The 20568-nt window shown below is 35.0% G+C and overlaps 1 protein-coding gene across 6 annotated transcripts in view; it reads right to left on the reverse strand.

Annotated features, from left to right (window-relative positions):
* The window catches only part of TCF12 (transcription factor 12), a 350149-nt gene that overhangs the window by 17588 nt on the left and 311993 nt on the right, over positions 1-20568 (reverse strand). For 4 of the 6 annotated variants that reach the window (XM_075897314.2, XM_089782003.1, XM_089782004.1 and 1 more), the window contains 4 exons: positions 16650-16728; positions 10726-10799; positions 9721-9792; positions 8723-8929 (listed from right to left, as the gene is read on the reverse strand). In XM_075897314.2, coding sequence (XP_075753429.1) covers positions 8723-8929; positions 9721-9792; positions 10726-10799; positions 16650-16728 — 432 coding nt within the window. The remainder of the gene's footprint in view (positions 1-8722; positions 8930-9720; positions 9793-10725; positions 10800-16649; positions 16729-20568) is intronic. The other 2 variants (XM_089782005.1, XM_089782007.1) reach the window with 1 other exon arrangement.

The following is a 20568-nucleotide window of genomic DNA, read 5'->3' on the forward strand; positions in this document are numbered from 1 at the left end:
CTCATATAGGAGGGATTTTTAAAAAATCAGCTAAATGATTGCTCTTATTTTATGAAATAAAATTAAAAAGGAACCCCTCCCTCTATTTTCACAATACCATACGTCAATAAGTACTCTCATTCTCCTTCTTTGCAAGCAAATATGGCACTATCTACCAGTCATATTACAGTATGATATCACATAAAAGAATACCAGTGTCTGTCTATCTTCAATGTCCGTCTTAGGACCTTTTCAACCTCTACTCCTTCTTAAAAATAAGGTGACTAAAACTAAAACTACAGTAGACTTCCAATAATCCGGAACCTATGGGACCTAGGTGTTGCCGGATTATCAAGTATGCCGGACTATCAGGAGGTACTATAAGCTGGTTATATATATACTGTATACATTATATACTGTATATAAAGTGTTCTTAACCCTTTTTATTGTACATACTGTATACAGTATACTGTAATGTTTTAGTTTTTTTAAGCCTTTTTTACCCTTTTTGCTCAGTTCAGCTGCTGCCGCTTTTACCTTGTGACTCATTTTTTGCCGAAGCTCACTCACTAGGCTCTTGCCATTTTGATGCCGGACTATTGGATGCTGGACTATTGGAGTTTTACTGTACTTCTAACTGCTGTGTGCCTAAAGACGAGTAATCTTAAATTTAAGTTTTGCATGAACTTGGATGAACGATACTTAACGCTTACGTACATGAATGAAGGATATATATGTTTAGATTTAGCAAGCAAATTCATTACAAAACTCTTCACTGCTATTCATTTAAATGCTTTTGCCTTAATTTTTTAAAAATGTATGAAGAGGAGGTAATGAGAAATTCAACCTGAGTTTAAAATCGACTAGAAAACTTGTTTATTAAAGCTTCTAATTTCTTTACACAAAAGCTTTGGGAAATATTTAGTTTTAGAACTTAACCAAAATAATGCAATTAATAGTAAAAATCTAAAAGGGAAGACCAAGGATTCCGTTATTATTTTATACTTGCAATAAAAAGCCTCATCTGTAGCCAGTTTTTGTAACCGTAGCAAACATGTCAACTAGAAGATTAAGCCTTTAATTAAATAGGTTTATTGCCTGGAGTTACACATGAGAACCACTGTTTTTCAATAAATCCTTCAATCCTAGTAAACTGCTGAGCTTTGAATCCCTCTTGAGTAATTAATGCAGCTTTTACCTTTCATGTCTTAGTTTTATCCAGAGAGAGATAAATACCCTTATGCAAGTTTATCCTTTGTTTAATATATGCTGTTTTTTGTGAGTGAACACAGGAACAAGAAAGGAATTAAAAAATAAAAGTAAGCAAGTTAGCTAATACCAGGTCATTCTGGTCTGTTATTTGTATCTATTTTTTTGTGTCCAGTAATCCATCACACAAAGCAAAATAGCCTGGTGCTATTAACAGCATATTTTAGGAGAACATGCATTGTCTTTCATATGTACTAGTGTTTCTTTATGAGAAAAGTTCTACTACATATACAGTCATCTCAATCCTGTGCACACTGTATGTAGCCAGAGCGAATTTTTGGATTGACTTCTGTGGGAGCATTGGCAGCCCCAGGCTCTGAAAATTCAGCCTACAACATAAAATAACCTTCCTCACAAAAACAGAATGTGAAATTCATTCTTTAAAAAAAAGTTTTTAATATAAGACTTCGCTATGTTTTGCCCTGGAGGTTTTGTTCTTTTTTCATTCCCCTAGTTATGCTTAATCCTAACACATGAGGGTGCTTTTATTCAATCTACAGACCTCAGATGTCTTCAGTGGCAAGTTAGCTCCAAAACCTGTTTACAAAAAAATCCTCAAGCAATGTGCAAACATACCATAACAGCTGCCAGATTCTTGGCAACTTTAAAATCAAGGGATAATATAAAAATGACAGAACAGCAGATCAATTCTGACAGATTTAGAAAATAGATTGAAAATAAAAAAAAGCTGTATTTAACATAACCAGTACCTGGTTATGCACTCTCAAAACTGAAGCAAACAACGGAAGCTAATGAGCTTTGTAGAATATGTTTACTTGGAAGTATTTCCTATTACTAATGTGACCAGTATATCATTACATTTGTTCATTTTGGTCTCAAGTATGTGCTGTAAACTGAACGTATTAGACAAATTTTAAATTCAAGATTGGTTGTTCTCCTAAAAGATCGGCTTGAGGAATTATTTGGGGGAAATTCTATGGCCTGTGCTATACAGGAAGCCACAAAAGATGATCACGATTTCCTTCTGGCCTTGGAATCTATGAAAAATCAATTGAATTCAAGTTAACAGATTTTCCTGTGAGAGATGACAGTTGTACATAGTTGATTAAAACACAAGATTATCATGAACAGTGCAGGTTGGTAAATCTGAATTAACTTTAATTTAAAGAGAGTCTCCAGCAGATCCAATATAATGGTTTAATTTTATAAATTGTATTCTGCTTCTCGCTCTCATGGCTTTCATGTTAACCAGACAATCACCTTCACACATCCAAACACTGGAATTCTAATTAAAAGACTGATCCTGGGAGTCAGAATCGCCTATAAAGTGCCCAAAGCCTTAAATTTCCACTGACTTCTATGTCCGCATGTTTAACAAAAGGCTTGGGCCCCCATAAGAAGATGTGAAAAGTTTGCAGACCATTAAACTTTACTTTGTAACTTAATCCTAACTCAAATGATTTCACCTTTTCATCTCATCAGCACTTTTAATGCTTTCTTTGGGCTGTGTGTGTGTTTCTCCTTCTTTTAGGGAACAAACATTGGGTCCATTTTTATCAAGAAACATTTCAAATACATATCCCTTGTTCAGATTCTGCAGTCCTCCTCCCAAGACTCCCTAGAGCTTTTTTAGCATGCTTTTTGCACTGCACCAGTTACAGAAACACATTTAAAATAATATCTTTGTAAGAAAACCAAAAGTATTTGCATTGCTGTGGAAATATTTCCTTGTATTTGCATATGTATCATAAAGCATAAAACACATAAACAAGCAAACAAAAAACCCCTCCAACGATTACCACCCTTCCTGTTACATCACATGATGGCAGAATGAGAATCATTTGAAGCACACAATCTGGACTATTTCAGCATAATGAAGTTAGCAGAACTCTCTCTTTGTAACTTGATTCCTCTCACAAATCTTTCTCTTATAATACCTGGAAAATTTAACTTTCACAGTCACTGTTGTCCCTTTTAACCCTTGCTCACCATATCCCTCTAGTTTAAACTCTAATCTTTATACCACATCAAAATGGGACTATCCACACGCACAACAGGTGTACAAACAGTTCTTTGTCTCAATAGAGCGCTTGTTCACTAAGGCCTGATAGGATGGCGTTTTAATTGTTCAGCTCATTAGCATACAGCTGACAGCCTGCTATTTGAGTGAGGAGGGTTGATCCTCATGCAATACTTGTTTAAATTTCAATAACTGTGAACCTTCCCTTCAGAATAAAAGGCAGACACAAAAAATAGCATCTTGCCTTGTGGAGTCTCCTTTTACATTGCTGTACTTATACCATGGCACTCATGGATGGACTTGTTTTCATGTAGTTTGACCAATGAATTTAGTTCTTGTAACAGAAAAATGTTAAGTTTAATCAGTTGCTCTACAGTGAGAAGAATAAAACAATGGCACATGATAAAAAACCTGGACATGAGTAAAGGTGAATGAACAAACTGTAGATCTCATTCAGTCTAGCCATTTAAACAACAGTGCAGGGAATACTGATTATGTCAAGTATGCAATTTTAATCTACATCCTGATTGTCTGTGTATCCAGAGGCAATTCTCTTAATGTACTTTAATGAAAGAGGTCTCTATAACAGTAATAACGGTGGGGCCAGTATTTCTAGTATAATGGATTTGCAGAATTTATTTTTTTTCAAACAAACAAACAAACAAACAAAATTGTTCTGAACTTTAACAAACTTTTTCATGTTTGCTTTTAAGTAAACCTTAAGTGATATTTCAATTTATCTTTTCCTCCCATTTTTATGCATTGAAATCAATTGACCAATACTGTGCTGTATGACTGTAGCTGAAAACCACTTTCAGTTAAAAAAAACCCCAATGCACTTGGAAAGCAATCAACCTAAAATGTAATACTGATATTTTAAGATTTTAAGTAGTTTAGGTATTTACCATAAGTGGTGGATTTAAAAAAAAAAATTCAAGCACACAATCTACCACATATTTCACTCCACTGCAAACCTCAAAAAGCTCCCAAAGACAATTTGAACTACTGGGTAAATGAGAGTTTTAAAAATGCTCTTTAAAGTTTTTACAGGATATTGACCAATTATTATGGTTTACGGAGTGAATAATATTTATTTTAAAATTTTTCTAAATACAGGCATACCATGAGTAACCATTCATTACATGTACGTAAACACTGACTACTTAATCTCAAATTCCTTAAAGGTAAATTTTAAAACATGTGCTTGTAAACTGGATTAACCAAATATGATTTCTGAATGTAAATGGTGGGCTGTAGTAATTCTGAAGGGCCATGGAGAAAAGTGGATTTCCAGAGAGTATTTTTGATTATATAATTAAGGAAAAATAGGTAAAACAAAAAACATATTAGACTATCTTAAATAGGAAAGATTTAGAATGATATGTAGGGAAATAAACACATCTTCTGTAAAGTATAGTTTTGTTTCACGTGCTTCACTGTAAATACGAAATTCAGACCATTAGGAGGTATAATACACAAAAGCTGGGAAACTGAGAATGAGTCCTCACCTACATAAATAGGTCAAAGAGTTGAGTTGGACAATTGTACATATGCACTGTTAAACTCTATTATGGTTAAAGAAGGCTCCAGACTTGAGAAAAATCTGGGCTAAATGGTTTTTGAAATACATGATCTGCTAAATTTGGCAACAACCAAAGTTTTAAATCATGCTGAGTGCAGTTGTTAAACAACAAACACACCTGATGGGGGCTCAAAAGTCAAAATTCCACACTTAGGCCCCATTTAACGAGTTATTCTATTTGGATATAGTCTCTACAGTGCTGTACTAACACCAATGGAGACCTGTGCAGGATAGGGGTTAGCCTGGACAGAGCAACTTGCCAGACTAGGGCCTTAAACTACCTTTGGTGAAGAGGTATTGCAGCAGACATGGTACACTCAGCAAAGATTACCCAACTCTTTGGAGATTCCCGTTGTACCTGGGAACAACAGAGTGAGCTAAGGATTAGTTTTCATCCTTAACTCAGTTTCCTGGCTTTTTATCAGTTCACATTGTGCCTTTTCTATTATAATTACAGATCACTAAACAGAAAAAAAACCCTAACAGGTTTGAATAAGAGTCGAAGGAGTATTTGTTCCTTGTTAAAAGGAAATATTACACAAATTAAAAAAATAGTCCACTGTAGAGGCCATACAGCAATTATAATATTTGATTACTTATTGTTATTAACACATTTTCTTGAATAAAGATCACAGTAAATGTAATGGACAGCCCTGCAAAACAGAAACCAAGAACAGTGAGAAAGCAGGAAAATAAGCCAACTGAAGTTTTAAAATAAACCTGTCTCAAAAATTAACCAAATGTTAAAATAAAACCATGCCTCGGTACACTAATTACATAAAAAGGAGTTAAATTACTCATTTCCTAGCTTCTTCTGTCAAGATCATCGTCTTTAAGATAAACAGAATTTATTATTATTAAAGAGCTAAAATGTCTTGTGTTCAGATTTTACAGAAAATGAGATTTCATTTACTGCTAAATCCAGATGAACATAATTCTTTGGCAGAGAAATACATTCCAAACCATACAAAAAACTTATCAGTGTTGATTTCCTCCAATTACATATGCATTTTGTTGGCTGATATAAGCTCCATATTTCCTTTAGCTTTGTGCAAGTTTTCTCCAAAAACATAATAAAGAGATATTTAATTTCTAAACAAAAACAAAGGCCCATATCTTAAATCTCAGTACGCACATCACATTAAAACTCTTTCTCTCATTAGAATTCTTCTTCCCATTTACTTGTGTACAGTTACCATAACAAACAAACAAACAAACAGTAAAATAAAGCTTTCCAAGTGAACAGACTGGAAGTTTGCATCTATGGTCCTCCTATGGATCCATGCATCATGTACATTTTGGTCACTACTGGTTAAATTTTTAAATTTTATTTTTTTAATTTGAAGGTTAAAAAACAGCCAGTCGTGTACCACTAAGCCTAGATGCCAACCTCTGCCATGCACATATGCAAAGGTTTTACTCTGTGATCTGCTGATTGTTCAATTTCAAGTCATGTCAGAGGGCATACTACATACAGGTGGATGAATCAGCTATAAATGGGACATATTCTGGTATTTGATGTAATCAATAGGTGTAACCAAGATGGTATAACAAAAACAGATTTGATTAAGTGACATTTTGATTTACCCAATTTTAAAGAGAACCGAAAAGAGAGGACAGTGCTTTGACAGAACTTTGGTTCATAAACTCACACAGCCCAGAATACAAAGCAAAGCCCACACTTCCTCATTCTCCTGCCCTAAATTAAGTTTGCTGCTATATTTTCATTATTGTTTTAGATAGATAGATAGCAACTTTCAATAAAAAATAAAAATGAAGTACAGTACTACAGCTCCAGTCTACAATTACCACTCAGCCGTATTTAAACAATTTAAGAAGAATTCCTGAGAAGCGGGGTTACAGCAGTGTTTGGCCAGAAATTTTCCATTGGTACATATATTTTTTTTAAATTTATGAAGCTTACTCTAGCTTTGTTTGGAACACAATTATAATAAAAAGCATCTCAATACACTTTGGTAACATCTACTTGACTGATTATGTGCTGTTTACTGAGAATGTCAATATGTCTTTGACCTATATAAAGGACCAAAGTTTGCTTTAGGTTACACTAGATTTATACCTTGTGACCAAAAGCAGCTCAAGATCTTTTGTTTGAACCCTATTTTAACCCTCCCCCCCTTTTCTTTTCCAAGTGAAGTAGTTGTTACCTCTCTTGACCCTTTTAAAGGATACCTTAATAACATAGCAGGGAATTATTTTCCTGCTCTACAATAGCAGACTATTTTTATATACATGGATGTATCCTAAAATACTTTATGTTGGTATGTGGCATTTCAAAGAAAATGCTGATTATCTGAACATCTTTAAGGTGGGCAGATGTCTCCAAGGCTCAACATAAATGAGCCACAACTCATACATACAGAGAAACAGGAGATATACTAACTGCGTAAACTAATTCAGAGAGAAGAGAAAGATCAGAAGGTTCCGTACCTCAGAAAGAGCATTTTCCTTTGCTAAAACAGTCATGTTACTGTGGTTTCAGAGAGACTTTTTTTCAATTAAGGGGATACAATTCTCCACCATAATACTCAAATTCAGTCTCTATGTATAGGAATACCATGAAATTATCTTTTATAGCATTCCTTAGATGTATGGGCAACATAAAGAGAGAATTCTAATTTCAAAGCATTTATACATAACCTGCTTCATTACTTAAAGTCTATTGTGAAATTAAGTGAATGCCCGAAGTTGCCTATGCTGCTGAAAAATAAAACAACCAACAACCAACAACAAACCTGCTTATAGGAAAGTAACCAGTCTCTGAGATTTACTACACTGGCTCTGAAATTAATATAAATGGATATCTGACAAGTGAATAGGAAAACCTGGAACTAATTCTGTTTTATAGAATACAAACCCTTCAGCAATCGGGGTATCTAATTATTTTGATGATAGGTGAAATTTTGCCTTGATCACTCAACTCCCAGCTGTGAATCTGTTTTATAATAGAAAATTTCCCAGCATGTAACTGATCTTTAAAATTATACTGTAAACATGCAAACACATGGCACACCAAAATAAGCATTTTTAAAACCTTTTTTTGTTTAAGATTTTTGTTGGGAGAGAAATGGCAAAGGCAGCAAAGTTAGAAGCAGATTTCATTTGCTAGAATATGTAATGCTTAAAACATACATTTTGGATCTACAATAGTCTTAATATCATTTTTCTCAGAATGGGTCACAAGTTTAAAAGAAACTAAAAAAGATGGATTGAATTATTCCATTCTTCTTAGGGATTAATTTAAAACTGGTTTCCTCTTGATTGTTATTTACACTACCAGCTGTGCTCAAAACCTTTTTTCATTTGAAAAAAAGTTAAATTTTGTGTCTGTAAACACTATGGTTCCACATTCCAACAGCTTCCTTCCAGTCTTCTGCCAGCATCTTCTATTGAAGACTAGCTCCAATTTACAATAAACAGCTTTTCCAGACCAGAACACTTGAAATTCTGTCCTTTTTGACTGCTTTTCCCACTCAATCTCCCTATTCACTATTTTAAGGAGAAAACTGTTCTGCCAATTATTACACATCTGGAAAAAATGCATGTATAAGCTCAAATACTCTCAGCAGAAAGTCTCAGCTTTCTGCATATGGTCACAGCAGGATTTTATGGGCCACTGACCAGGCCAAAGTCTAAGTTTTTTTTCCTCCTTCCGTTGGTGCTCCACCCCCCAAAACCCTCTAATTGGAAATCAGTAGCAGGTGCAGCAGTCTGTCATTTCTTCCTATATAATCAGTAGTGCATCTCAAGAATTCTTGATAAATTTCACTGAAAGTGAACACTGTACAAATTCCAGTCAAACTTTAACTTTTTAGGTTCTACTGTGATTTAATGAGATTGGAATTTCAGACTAAACAGCTAATTATTAATGTGTTTATAAAAAATGTTACCATTGAAGCTTGTCGATTGGTTGTTACGAGGCTAGATGCTCCATAATTTGAATTTAGGCTTCCAATTGGCCCGTTATGGGATGGCCCCAATAAACTATGTATATCTCCATGGCCGCCTGACAGGCTTGTTGAAGGCCCCACAGCATGGTTTCGTAGCACATGGATGGCATCATCAAGTCTGTCCAAGCGATCCTCCATTCGAGATTGCTGTTGAGAGTTAAGAGGAGTACTAAAGGTCACTTATATACATCTGCTTAGTTCATTACTGTATATTGTAATGGTTTCTACTTTGGGAGATATGAAAGACAACAAATGAAATACAAAATCAAAAAGGAAGGCTTCAAAAGCACCCACCAGCACTATAAATAAACAGGAAAAAGAATAAGGTATCTAGAGATGTGAATTGAATGCCATCTCAGAAACAGAAATGGTTGCTTCTTAAAACAAAGCATACCATAAGATAAGTAATGTTATTTAGTTTCTACTACATAGCCTGAACAGGAAACAAAAATAGAATGAGTACCAAAAATAAAAAGTCTAGTAGTTCATAGGAAGAAATATAAAATCAGTGTCACCATTTTGTGTAACAATTCCTAATCAGAATTCAGAAAGGTAGTGGCTTTTTTGGGGGTACATGGTTATAAAGGTTGGGCAAGGTGGTAGCCTGAAGGTTTAAGTGATTGTTCCAAAACTAACTCTACACAGATTTAGAAATTTTGTTACAAACTTCAAAAATTAAATGTACAAGCATACGTTGGAACATTTGTCCTAATAAATACATGAGTTCTGCACACTACCACAAAATAGTTTTCTATACCTATCTTTATTGTTTCTTTAAAGAAATAAGCAAAGATGATTCTGATCTTGCAGTGCTCTAGAAAATAAAATGGCAAAGTGTTGGAGGCAAAAAATGTTTTTTCTAATTTAAGATTTTAATAGGAATATGTAAGTAGAATTAACCGAAACACAAAAAGGCACCATCTGAAGAGAAATAGTACCTCGCAGACATCCTTTAAGAAGGACATTGCATCTTGCAAATGCTCGTGAAGTTGCTGCTCAACTCGATTTTTCTGGCAAAGTCAAGACAGAACAGGAAGCAAAGCACAGGTTAAGATTAATTCAAAAAAAGAGGTGAGGAAACAGCTGATGTGCACGTCAGCATAAAATGTTAGTCAAGTTAATGCAATGGAGATCTGATTATGAAAAGACTAAACGCTCAAAACTGCGGTTATAATGTTAGCATTCTAAGATGCATTATTGTTTACTTTTAATTGAAAAACGTGTAAAGAAAAGGAAAAATTGTTTTCTCTTACATTTATTTCTGTTAGTCACAGAAAAAAGGAATTTATTTTTGGAAACTAGAATTATTAACAAATAAAGCCTTGCTTGATATTCTAAGAGTTCTATTTTCCCTTCCTGACATATTACAGCAAGGGAAGACTGCAACTAAAAGCCTCTAGAGATTTCTCAACCCATTATATACAACCTCCCCTCCATCCCATACTATTTTTTTCTTGTTTTCTTCTATATAGAAAGACTGACCTTTTCAGTTCAATAACAGTAAGTGCATAATAAGTATTTGTTAAAATGTTCAATTTAATATTTTAGTGATAGGGTAGTGACAAAAGCCCACAGAATTACCATGTAAGAAAGAAAAGAAAAGTACACAAATGTAAAGATAGGAAATATTGTACTTCATCTATACTCTACAAAGTGAGCTTTAGATGAGAATTAGCTATGGGTTTATGAAAAGGTATTGGAATCTCAAAACAGTATTTTAGCACCAGCTGTCCTTAGCATAGAAGTTTGATGCCCATGGAACAGATGGTGAAAGACACACCCTGCATATCTTATATTGTTCAACTAAACCAGACTATTTGTTAGCAAAGAATTCATTTTTAATGATATCCTACTGTTTTTATTAACGATATGCAGGATTTATACAAAAATGAATTTTCAACAGTTGGCTAAAAAGTAATATGTAGCTTCAAACAAATTCTTACCAAGGAGTGGAGAGAGTTTTCATAGTTTGGAGATGAGGGAGCTTGTCCTCCAGTCCTAGACCACTGATTGGCACCTGTCAAAACTGTGCAGGTTAACACATGCATTTATACACCATACACATTTTAATATAGTGAACTGTACTGTAATTTTTACCAAGTCAGGGTAATTTAAGATTTGGCAAAGGATATTAAGTTTCTTCATTTTTCTCTATAATTGACAATTTTTAGACACTGGCACCTGCAGGTTTAAATGTTTGTTGTTGATGAAAGACCCCAGCTACTGTAACTGGTCATTATATAAAAAGTTATATATTCAGATTTCCAAAAAAGCCAGTGGACTAATGCAGTGTATTATACATGTGAAGCTCCTGTCTCTTCCAATATCATGATAAAATGTTATTGAATTTTGTTTTAAATTAATGATGCACAATGATGCCTTTAAAGCAGTTAAGAATATATACTAGCTTATTGATAACTAAAATTCAGGTGGCTGTGGAACTGAAGTTAACAATTGTTTTGATGTCATTTATCCATAAAATCCTGATACTTTGCTTAGTTTTATTCTAAATCAGTTTTTTCTATCTACTACATCTGAAATTCTTCTGCATACATTATGCATACCACATTTGGGAAGCAAAATTTGTGTGTGTGTGAGAGAGATGTCTGTTATCTCAAATGCGTTTAAGGTAAATTAGAATATATTTCATTTCAGCTGAAGAAAAAAATCTTTATACAGCAAGCTAAGCAATTATATTCAAATTACTAATATTTTATTGCAAATTTAAAATATAAGCTTTCTAATATGCCATATAGAATACTCACAACCATGTAAAATTTAGAAACAAATAATTAGATATGGACAGCAATAACTGAAAAAGAACCATCTAAACACAAAGCCTGAAGTAGTTCATATATTTTTCTTATCAGCTCATAATGCATCTTTTATAAAGACACTACATGTATTACCATGTCCATTAAAGAGAGCTTCCTTTTAGCCACACAAATGCAATAATACAGCAATTACATTAATAAATTATGGAAATACAATCCAAAACAACTCATTATAAGAAGAGCCTGTGGGCTTGTTTCTTTAATACCAGCCAGAGCTCTGTGCCTGGAAAACTGGGAAGAAGTTTAATAAGGTTATACTTCCTTTATTCAGTGATCCGCAGTTACCCTTTAAAACAAGAGTTTCATGTTGAAAATGACTGCATCCTGCGCAACAGCAAAAACATCTTTGACATTTCCTTTCAAAGTTTAAGATGAAAACAGAATCTCTGATTTTATGTAAGCACAGATCTGCCAGGACTGTCCTAGGATTTTCTCTCAAAATAAATATCAGAGTACCATGGCGTAAACATAAATTTTCACCTCTCCTAGCTATTTTTGGTATTTCATCTATTCTCTCCTCAGCATCACCTGTCATTTCTTACTTCTGAGAATAATACTCAGTTACAGCTAACAAAAATGTTGTCTAAATATCTTTCAGAATCTTTATGCTCAGCTCAGGGACCCTACCAATCCAATGCCAAAAAAACATTTTAGTAGACAGTAACTTTTTATGGAAATCCATTAATTGCAGTTTAATGGATAGCAATGCATTACCTTATAGCAATGAATGAGTATACCACTTCCTAAAAAAAGTTTTATCCTAAATATTAGTCAAAAAGAAATAAATAAAAGCAGAATGTAAAACTGAAAACCTCAGAAAGAAAGCAGCTTACTTATCTACTCAGAATATGAAACTTCTAAACCTGCACATATTCATCTAGTGTTCAATGTACCACTTCATTTTGGACCACAGAAGTGTTATTCACTATAATTATGCCCAGAGCAAAACTATTTGGCTGGAACCCTCTCACAATAATATCCGAGTGCAACCTGCAGTTAGATACACTTCTAGTAATAATGGTGCACTTTTTTTAATATTACTGGTGTATTTTGTTTCCATGACCATGCAGGTTGCCAGATGGCACTAATTTCCTGCTTGCCTCTCCACATTAACTCTTACTGAAGTTTATTCATTAAATCTATCTATTACATTAAAAAGCATTCTGACACCACTAGTTCTGCAGCACCCACACAACTGCAGGAAAAAACAAATAAGCCAGAGAAGTGAAGACTTCCAGGAGTCATATATAACAATCTCAGTGCTGTAGTTTTCACCTTCCCAGTCCAGCCTTCACCATGTTCTTACCTTCAAAACATATGTTAGGGCCTGCAACAGGCTTTTCCCTCCTGCTCCCTTAATTCTTTAAGTGACTGACTCTAATCCCACAGGAAGGGATTCTCAAAATGCCAGGGCTCCAATCATGCAAGTGTGTACATGTGTAATTTTATACACACATACAGGTCCCACTGAAGTGCTGTGAGAAAGGTAATGCATGTGAGTAAGATTTTTCAGGATTGAGATTCAATGCAGGCAAGGGAAAGTGAGACAAAGGAGTTACTGCTGCTCATGATTTTATTGTTGGATGACAAGATTTGGAGTTTTGCTTAAAGCTCCAGCTCTTGGAGTTTTGTTATGGTAGCCCTCCTTAAGAAATGAGCATTTCAAGTCCTCATTCTTGCAAAGAAAAGCTTGAGAAAGTGAACACTAAAGGCTCAAAAGTCAGAACGCAAATAAAAAACACTAAAGTTATTGTTTTAAAAAAGATTTGCAAAGTTTTAAGGCAATCTCAATTTCTGAATTCTTGCTCCCTGATCCCTAATTTGCAATTAAATAATGAATGAATTATGAGTTACCCAAGCCTAGAATAACTAGACAAATAAACAAGGCCTTTTAATTATATAAAAGATAAGAGAGGTGAATGCTAAGCATTCCATTAAATGTGTCAGCAGCCATTTTAGGTTTGGCAAAAAGCATCATCAGTAGTCATTCTATTTCACTTAAACTATTTTTGGTTGGGGTTTCTTTCAGCCACCAAACACCAGATATATCAAGTGTTTTAATACACTATTCAGAAAACACTATTTTTTATTTTAGGATACTTTCTGTGTTTATTTTTTATCACTTTTATCAAGTTAGTAATGGTGGAAGTTTTTTGTGTTGGTCCAGAAGAGAATGGCTGCCTAGAGTAAAACAATAAATATAATAGTAATAACTGAATTTTTCCTCATTGAATATCAGTGGCATAGTTGTGAATAAAACCCAACATTCCTAATTCATCTCAAGAAGTGGGTTGTGCCCATGAAAGCTCATGATACCATCTACATGTTTTATTAGTCTTTAAGGTGCTGCAAGACTATTTGTTGTTTTTTAAGTTTTTTCCAAGTGAGAGTAATTGGAAAAACTTATCAAAGATTGCAGTAGAATCTCTATCACAAGTAAATTTAAAATCAAGACTGACGTTTTTCTAAAAGATATGTTGATCTTTCCCTTGCAGTGGATTCCAGTGCTATTTGGCAGAGCAATTAGTGAGATCAAATTGTGAGGTTGGGGAGCTCACCTGTTGAAAAATTTAGGACACTAAGGTAGTGGTGGAGGATGAAAATCAGATGTGCATGGACTCAAGTCTCCATTCCATACAACTGAATGTTAGTTCCACCAATGAATGTCACTCAAGAAAGTCTACAGTGCTTACAAAGATTTTGCATCACTGAATAAACCTATACAGTCTGACTTGCCATCTTTGCAGAACAAGAATACACAAGCCATTTTTCTTCAATTTTATCCACTGAATCAAAGAAATACATTAATCCCTTCTTTATACAGTTCAACATGCATTTTTCAGTTATTATAGAAAAAGAAACCTAAAGCAGTCATGTAGATATGCCATGCCAGCCTGGAGATGTTCATTCATTGGCTGAAGGCATGGAAAATTAGCACAGCATCCACTAAATATAGCTAAAAGCATGGATGAGGTGAGTTTATTTACTTCTTTGATTTTTTTTAATGCAAAGATATTTATTGATTTACTTCTCTAAATGACAAGACACTTGGAGTCTTCCCACAACTTCCACTATCAACTAATTTTATAAAAGAAAAGGCTGAAAAGTGGTCAAGAAGGAAAGGAAAAATCAATTAGGAGTTTGTGTCAATACATCAGATAACTGTGAGTAGGAAAACAGGTTGATGTGAAAATTATGCCAATAATTTATCAAAATTGTACTACACGAATGAACAGGGTTAAAATTACATCATCCTGCCTATAATTCCAGTTCTTTGTTAAACAACAAATTTAAGTCAATGGGGCTTTCACAATTCTTTCTGTGTACAGAACAGCTGTTCAACTTTTACTAGACAGCTGAGGCCACTGTGTCTGTGAAAGCTGCAATACTCACTAATAGCTCTAAGCAGCTGCTCATAGTTCATCTCCACACTAGAATGCTTATTATCAAATTCACACTACTAACACACAAAGTGTGGGGGACAGAATTGGCTGCAACACTGAGTACATATTTTGAAAACTGCAAGTATGTTTCCTCACATTATGAAAATGTTTGTGAGAAATATGAATGAAAACCTGTCCTCACCCCAAAATTGAATGATTTCACAGGGTATGCATAACTTGTGTTTGAAAACTACTCCACTATTATCTTGTATTCTGTTGTGAATGTGAACAAACATAACCTCCCCACAAAAAACCCTCAAACACTGAGTGCTGTTTCTCAAAGAGTAGAGAAAAACATTTAACAAAGAATAGACTTTTTAATACAGATCAAGTTTTACCATTCTATAATTGCAAATAAGATTACTTTTATGTGATTTATTCTAAATTCCTAGCAAAACAGCATTTTTTAAATAATTGGCCAAAGACAGTATAAAATAATTATTCAAAAATGATATTATACTTATTATAACCCTAACAGCAATAAGTGTTTCAATTACAAACAAGGAAAGAAATACATCAAGGTTTTTCCCTCAAATCTGTTAAATTGAGGCTTTGGAAGATTAGATTTTTAGCAGTCAACATTTGTAAATGTCAATTTTATCACCCCCCCCCCCACACACACAATATTTGGAGATGATAATCAAAATTTACAGACAAGCAAAGTAAGAACAATGTTGCTAGAAAACCTCTCAGAGTTTGATCTAAGAATGTATATTTGAATTTTTGACATGTGATGTTGACAATTTATATTTTAACTGTTTAAAAATTTTAACATTCTGAATCTCAATGTCTACTGTAATTAAATCATTATTGTCTGAATTCCTACTGTGACTGCCCCTGTAATTTCCCACAACTGTGAAAATTTAAATTGATAAAACTAAAAAATGCTTCAACTCCAAAATTTCTCACACCTGAAAATTTAAACAGATAAAAAAAATCGAATTCTGCTAAGATTAGATAAATAAAATGTAAATGAGACAAAACTAAGGTTTGGAGGTGAGGGGCTTTTTTATTAGCTAAAATTGAAACTAACAAATACAGCAATGAAAACCAGTCATAATCAAGGTGGAATACTACAGGTTGAACTTTGCACACTTGGACCTGACCAATCCCAAACTAATCAATTTTCCAGACCAATGAATTTGCCGGGGCGGGGGGGGGGGGAGGGGAGAGAAGGCGTCAATGCTGCCTCTCTGCTCCCAACTCCCCGAGCACTCTACCACTCCAACACAGGCCCCTCTGGGGCTCCATTGCTTCAGCTCACAGAGCCTGCTGGGGGGCCACACTGGGGCTCTGTTTTTCTCTAATCCAGCAACACTTCTGGCTCTAACCTGCTGGTTATTTACCATGAGTGCTCCAACCCCTGGTTGCCAAAGATGCTTGACCAGGGATGTTGCCTGACTAGCAAAGTCCAGATTAAAGAGGTTAAACCTGTAGTACATTCTACAAATCATAAACTGAAAGATTACTGTCAACAGCCATAGTGCCATTAGATATGCATGGAAACTGTCCTGGATTTCATCGAGAAGTCAAACCAACAAAGACATTTTCAAAATAGCAAGTAAATTATTGACAAGCTGTAGATCCTACCTGTGAGAGGTGATGGTGATCCAACAGGTGTTGATGGATTTGAAGGAAAGCTACTGCTTGTATGGTCAGGAGAATAAATCTAACAACAAAAGGATGTACACATTTATCAATACCTATCTCAGTTTACGTAAAAATAAAAATCTGTTTATTTGGATTCATTTTTATACTTTCAGTTGAAACCACGGTTAATTTGGTTAAAAGACTGGTTCATTAAATCATAGCTGTTTTAATACTTGGAAGGTATTAAAATAGCCACAGAGTCCACAGAGATTTTGTTTTTAAGTAGTTATAAAAAAACAGCGCCAAATATGCTTTTTACAAACTCCAGGAACTTTAGTATTAAATTCAAGAAGAATTGTGGAAGTCAAGTTAACAAGTCTACAGATACAGGACTGAACTCTAATTACCAGTGTCACCTACCAAAATAAAATAATCAAATTATGCTGTTATTAATATTAATTTGCACATAAAGATTCTCTTTGATTGATAGACAAATAGCTTCCAACAAGTACACATAATATTTAAAACTATTACTAACTTGGCAACACTGTAAATCTTTTTCTATGCTTTGTATCAGTAGTTTACAAAGTTGAATCATGGACCCGCAACACTCTGTTTATCTAAGCATCCGTAGCTATGGAGTCTCATAGCTTCTATTGGCTGCAGTTTGCCATTTCTTGGCTGGACATGGCAAACCACAGCCAATGGAAGCTGCGAGGCTCCGAGGGTATGGACATTTAGATAAACAAAGCTTCACGGGCCTGCCAGCATCTTACTCCGGTGGGCCTCCAACCCAAATCTGAAAAACCACTGCTTTATATAATAAGACAGCAGGGTGACTTTGGATAAAACAGCAAATTAAATCTAAATTTCCAATTAATATCTAAAATTGCAAGCTCCTTGAAAATCTATTCTGGACAAGGAACTGGACAGATCCAGGAACTAGTAATGGGATACGGAATACAGTCATAGAATAGGTCATGAGTTCAAATCTCTATCACTCTTGGGCTAGAAGAGACAAAAACATTTTATCCTTTAAACTTAAAAAACAACAAATGGTCTGGTAGCACTTTATAGACTAATGAAGCATGTAGATCAGGCATGTCCAAAGTCCGGCCCGGGGGCCAATTGCGGCCCGTGTTCCGGTTTAATACGGCCCCCCAGGTAATTTGCCAATATCTGTCTTTTATGGCCCCCAACGAATCCATATGTATTGAGATGAATACATTGTAAAATCTCAGTTAATGTCAGTTGGTCTAAATCAGTTATAAATATATTTGGACACAACATGTATACTTGGTGTTATGTTCCTGTTCATATTTTTTGAACTTAAAAGTTGACAGACAACCTTTATTACCAATAATATGTAATGTACTTTACAATGTTCCTGACATATATTTCAGCTTCCTGGATTTTTTTTTTCATCTGGCCTTCAGATATGAAAGGCAGAGTGATTTAACACCTGTTTAGATTTGTCATCCATGTGACGAAATGAAAAGTATGCCGTTTGCAATAAACTTTGCATAAAATAGTTAATTTGCATTTAATTGTAATGGTTCAAAGAATGTCAGGCAAAATGGTCGGCCCTCACGCATGTTCACTTCATCAAATCTGGCCCTCTTTGAAAAAAGTTTGGACACCCCTGATGTAGATGGTATCATGAGCTTTTGTGGGCACAGCAGCCCACTTCTTCAGATGACTGGAATATTTTTTTTCCTTTAGAAGGGTGTTTTGCAGTCTCAGACTGCATTCACCACTCTACTCACTGGTCCATTCCATTTAAAGTTATAACTTTGCACAAACACAATCTCACATTTCAGTGGTAAAATGACAATAAATTGGAAGCCAGTGGATTAGTATTATATTTCCAGAGCTGTCAAAAGCAGGACTTTCTACACTGCATATACTTTCTTGATCTTTCATAGTTATAAAAGTTGATAAACAAAAAATACCACACACAACTCATTTTGCCCACGTGAGCTAGAGAGGAAAATATATGTAAACCCTCCCCTGGAAATATTCAACAGATCAGTGACTTAAATGAAAGAACTTCTACTAAGTATAAAATTACAACTAAGTATTGATTACAGTGTCTTGCAAAATTTGCTATGTAAACTGAAAAAATTCCAAAGAAAGGGGTGCTATATACACGACATAAATTCTATGTCTGAACAAAACATGTCATGCCAAAAGAAAATTTGTTCTTATCATGCATTAAATGGTGGGGACAGTTTGGTTTGTTGGAAATGGTGTATGTTTCTTTGAGAGAGAGAAAGAGAGAGAGAGAGACAGAGAATGGAAGAGGGGGACTATTTAAGTCCATACTGGTGAAGGAAATGCCCTCTTTTATCTGGACCACATAAAAAAGCACCAAACCTGACACCCATGGGAGTAGATAAATATCAGGGTTTGTTATGATCTGCTCTGTGATTTACTCTAGTCACTCCCAACTTGTGGGGAAGGAAAGGATTTTTCCTTCCGCATCAGATTGGCCAAAGTGACATGGGGGCTTTTTGCCTTTCCTACAGCAGTTGGAGACTTTGTCAGAGTGAATGTGAAATGGGGGCTAGAATGTCATATAGCAATTTATTTTGTAGGCCTGAGAAGGTTGCCCAGATCAAGTACTCTACAGGGAAGGGACATAAGGATCAGATGAAATGGATCAGTAAAGGATTTAAAAAGAGGTATTAAAGAAGTGGAAATGGGGCCAGATTGGAACTCCTATCACTGGTATGGCCGGATCCAAACCTGTCTTTATAGCCCCCACTTCTCCCAGCCTTTATTCAGAAGGGGACACAATTTGATAAAATCCCAGCAGTGAGTTGGCCAGGGACCAGTATGGGTAAAGTGGGAGGGCTGACATCAACTTCCCCCAGTGGGTGTACTGAACGTACATGGATCATGGAATTACCTGTACTGCACATTTTTATCTGCCAGATACGCCCAGACATTTAGGAATAAAGTTGCAGCCTAATTAAACTGCATCTAGTGACTCCTGGCCTTCTTCCAGCATAGCCACTTTTTCAGCTGTCTACGTAGCAATCTTTTTAAAATATCATTCTTAAAAGAAAAAAACTGTTAAAAGCCGCAGGTTAAATATAAATTAGAACTCATTCTGCATGCAACCCATGGCTGCTATATTATTAAATGACCAACGATGAACATCTCTGACACCTTCTGCCAGGCTTAAATGGTAACATGACTCGTTTTACTGCAACAAATGAAACTCCTCCTCCTATCAGTCATGGTCCATTCCAATCAGCAGGGTGCCAATATGCCAGTATCTAATGAAAGGAGTCTTAGACAAAAGCTGCACAATTGAGAGCCCACAGCGCCAAACCTCAGAGCTGTTAGTCCAATTTTTTAAACACTACAGTGTACATTTCAGTTAAGCTTTGTTATGTTAATGTTATTGAGTCTAAAGCAACAAAGAAACTTAATTCATGAATTACTTTTAAAAGTCAACTTCCCTACATTTTCTTTTCTTTTCTTTAGTTAGGAGACCACTTGCCATTTAACTATCCAGATCACATGAAGGCCTGTACCCTAGTACTGAAGTAGGAATCAAAACATAAGTTATCACAAAGAGGTCTGATATAATCAACAAAGTTAAACAGCCCTCCTGTTTGATCTCCTCTAAATTAAAGACCAAGTGTTTTGATTTGGTATTAGGCACTGAAATAAACCAGATGTTTCTCCCTCCATATAACCCTCCATGGGCAAACTCTTAAAGGGTTATTGTTTGGCAAATGTTCAGGGAAACACATCAGAAATGGCACAAATGCCCAGATTTTCTTTTCTTCCTATCTACACTAGTTCATTATCCAAACTAATGCATAATCCACAGGGCTTTGGGAACTTTGTGTAAATACTTTCATGAACAATTCTCTTTCTTGCCTACCCTGAGATTAAGACCACA

The sequence above is a fragment of the Pelodiscus sinensis genome, chromosome 14, assembly GCF_052426305.1.
Source record: "Pelodiscus sinensis isolate ZL-2025 chromosome 14, ASM5242630v1, whole genome shotgun sequence".
NCBI classification, from domain to species: Eukaryota; Metazoa; Chordata; order Testudines; family Trionychidae; genus Pelodiscus; species Pelodiscus sinensis.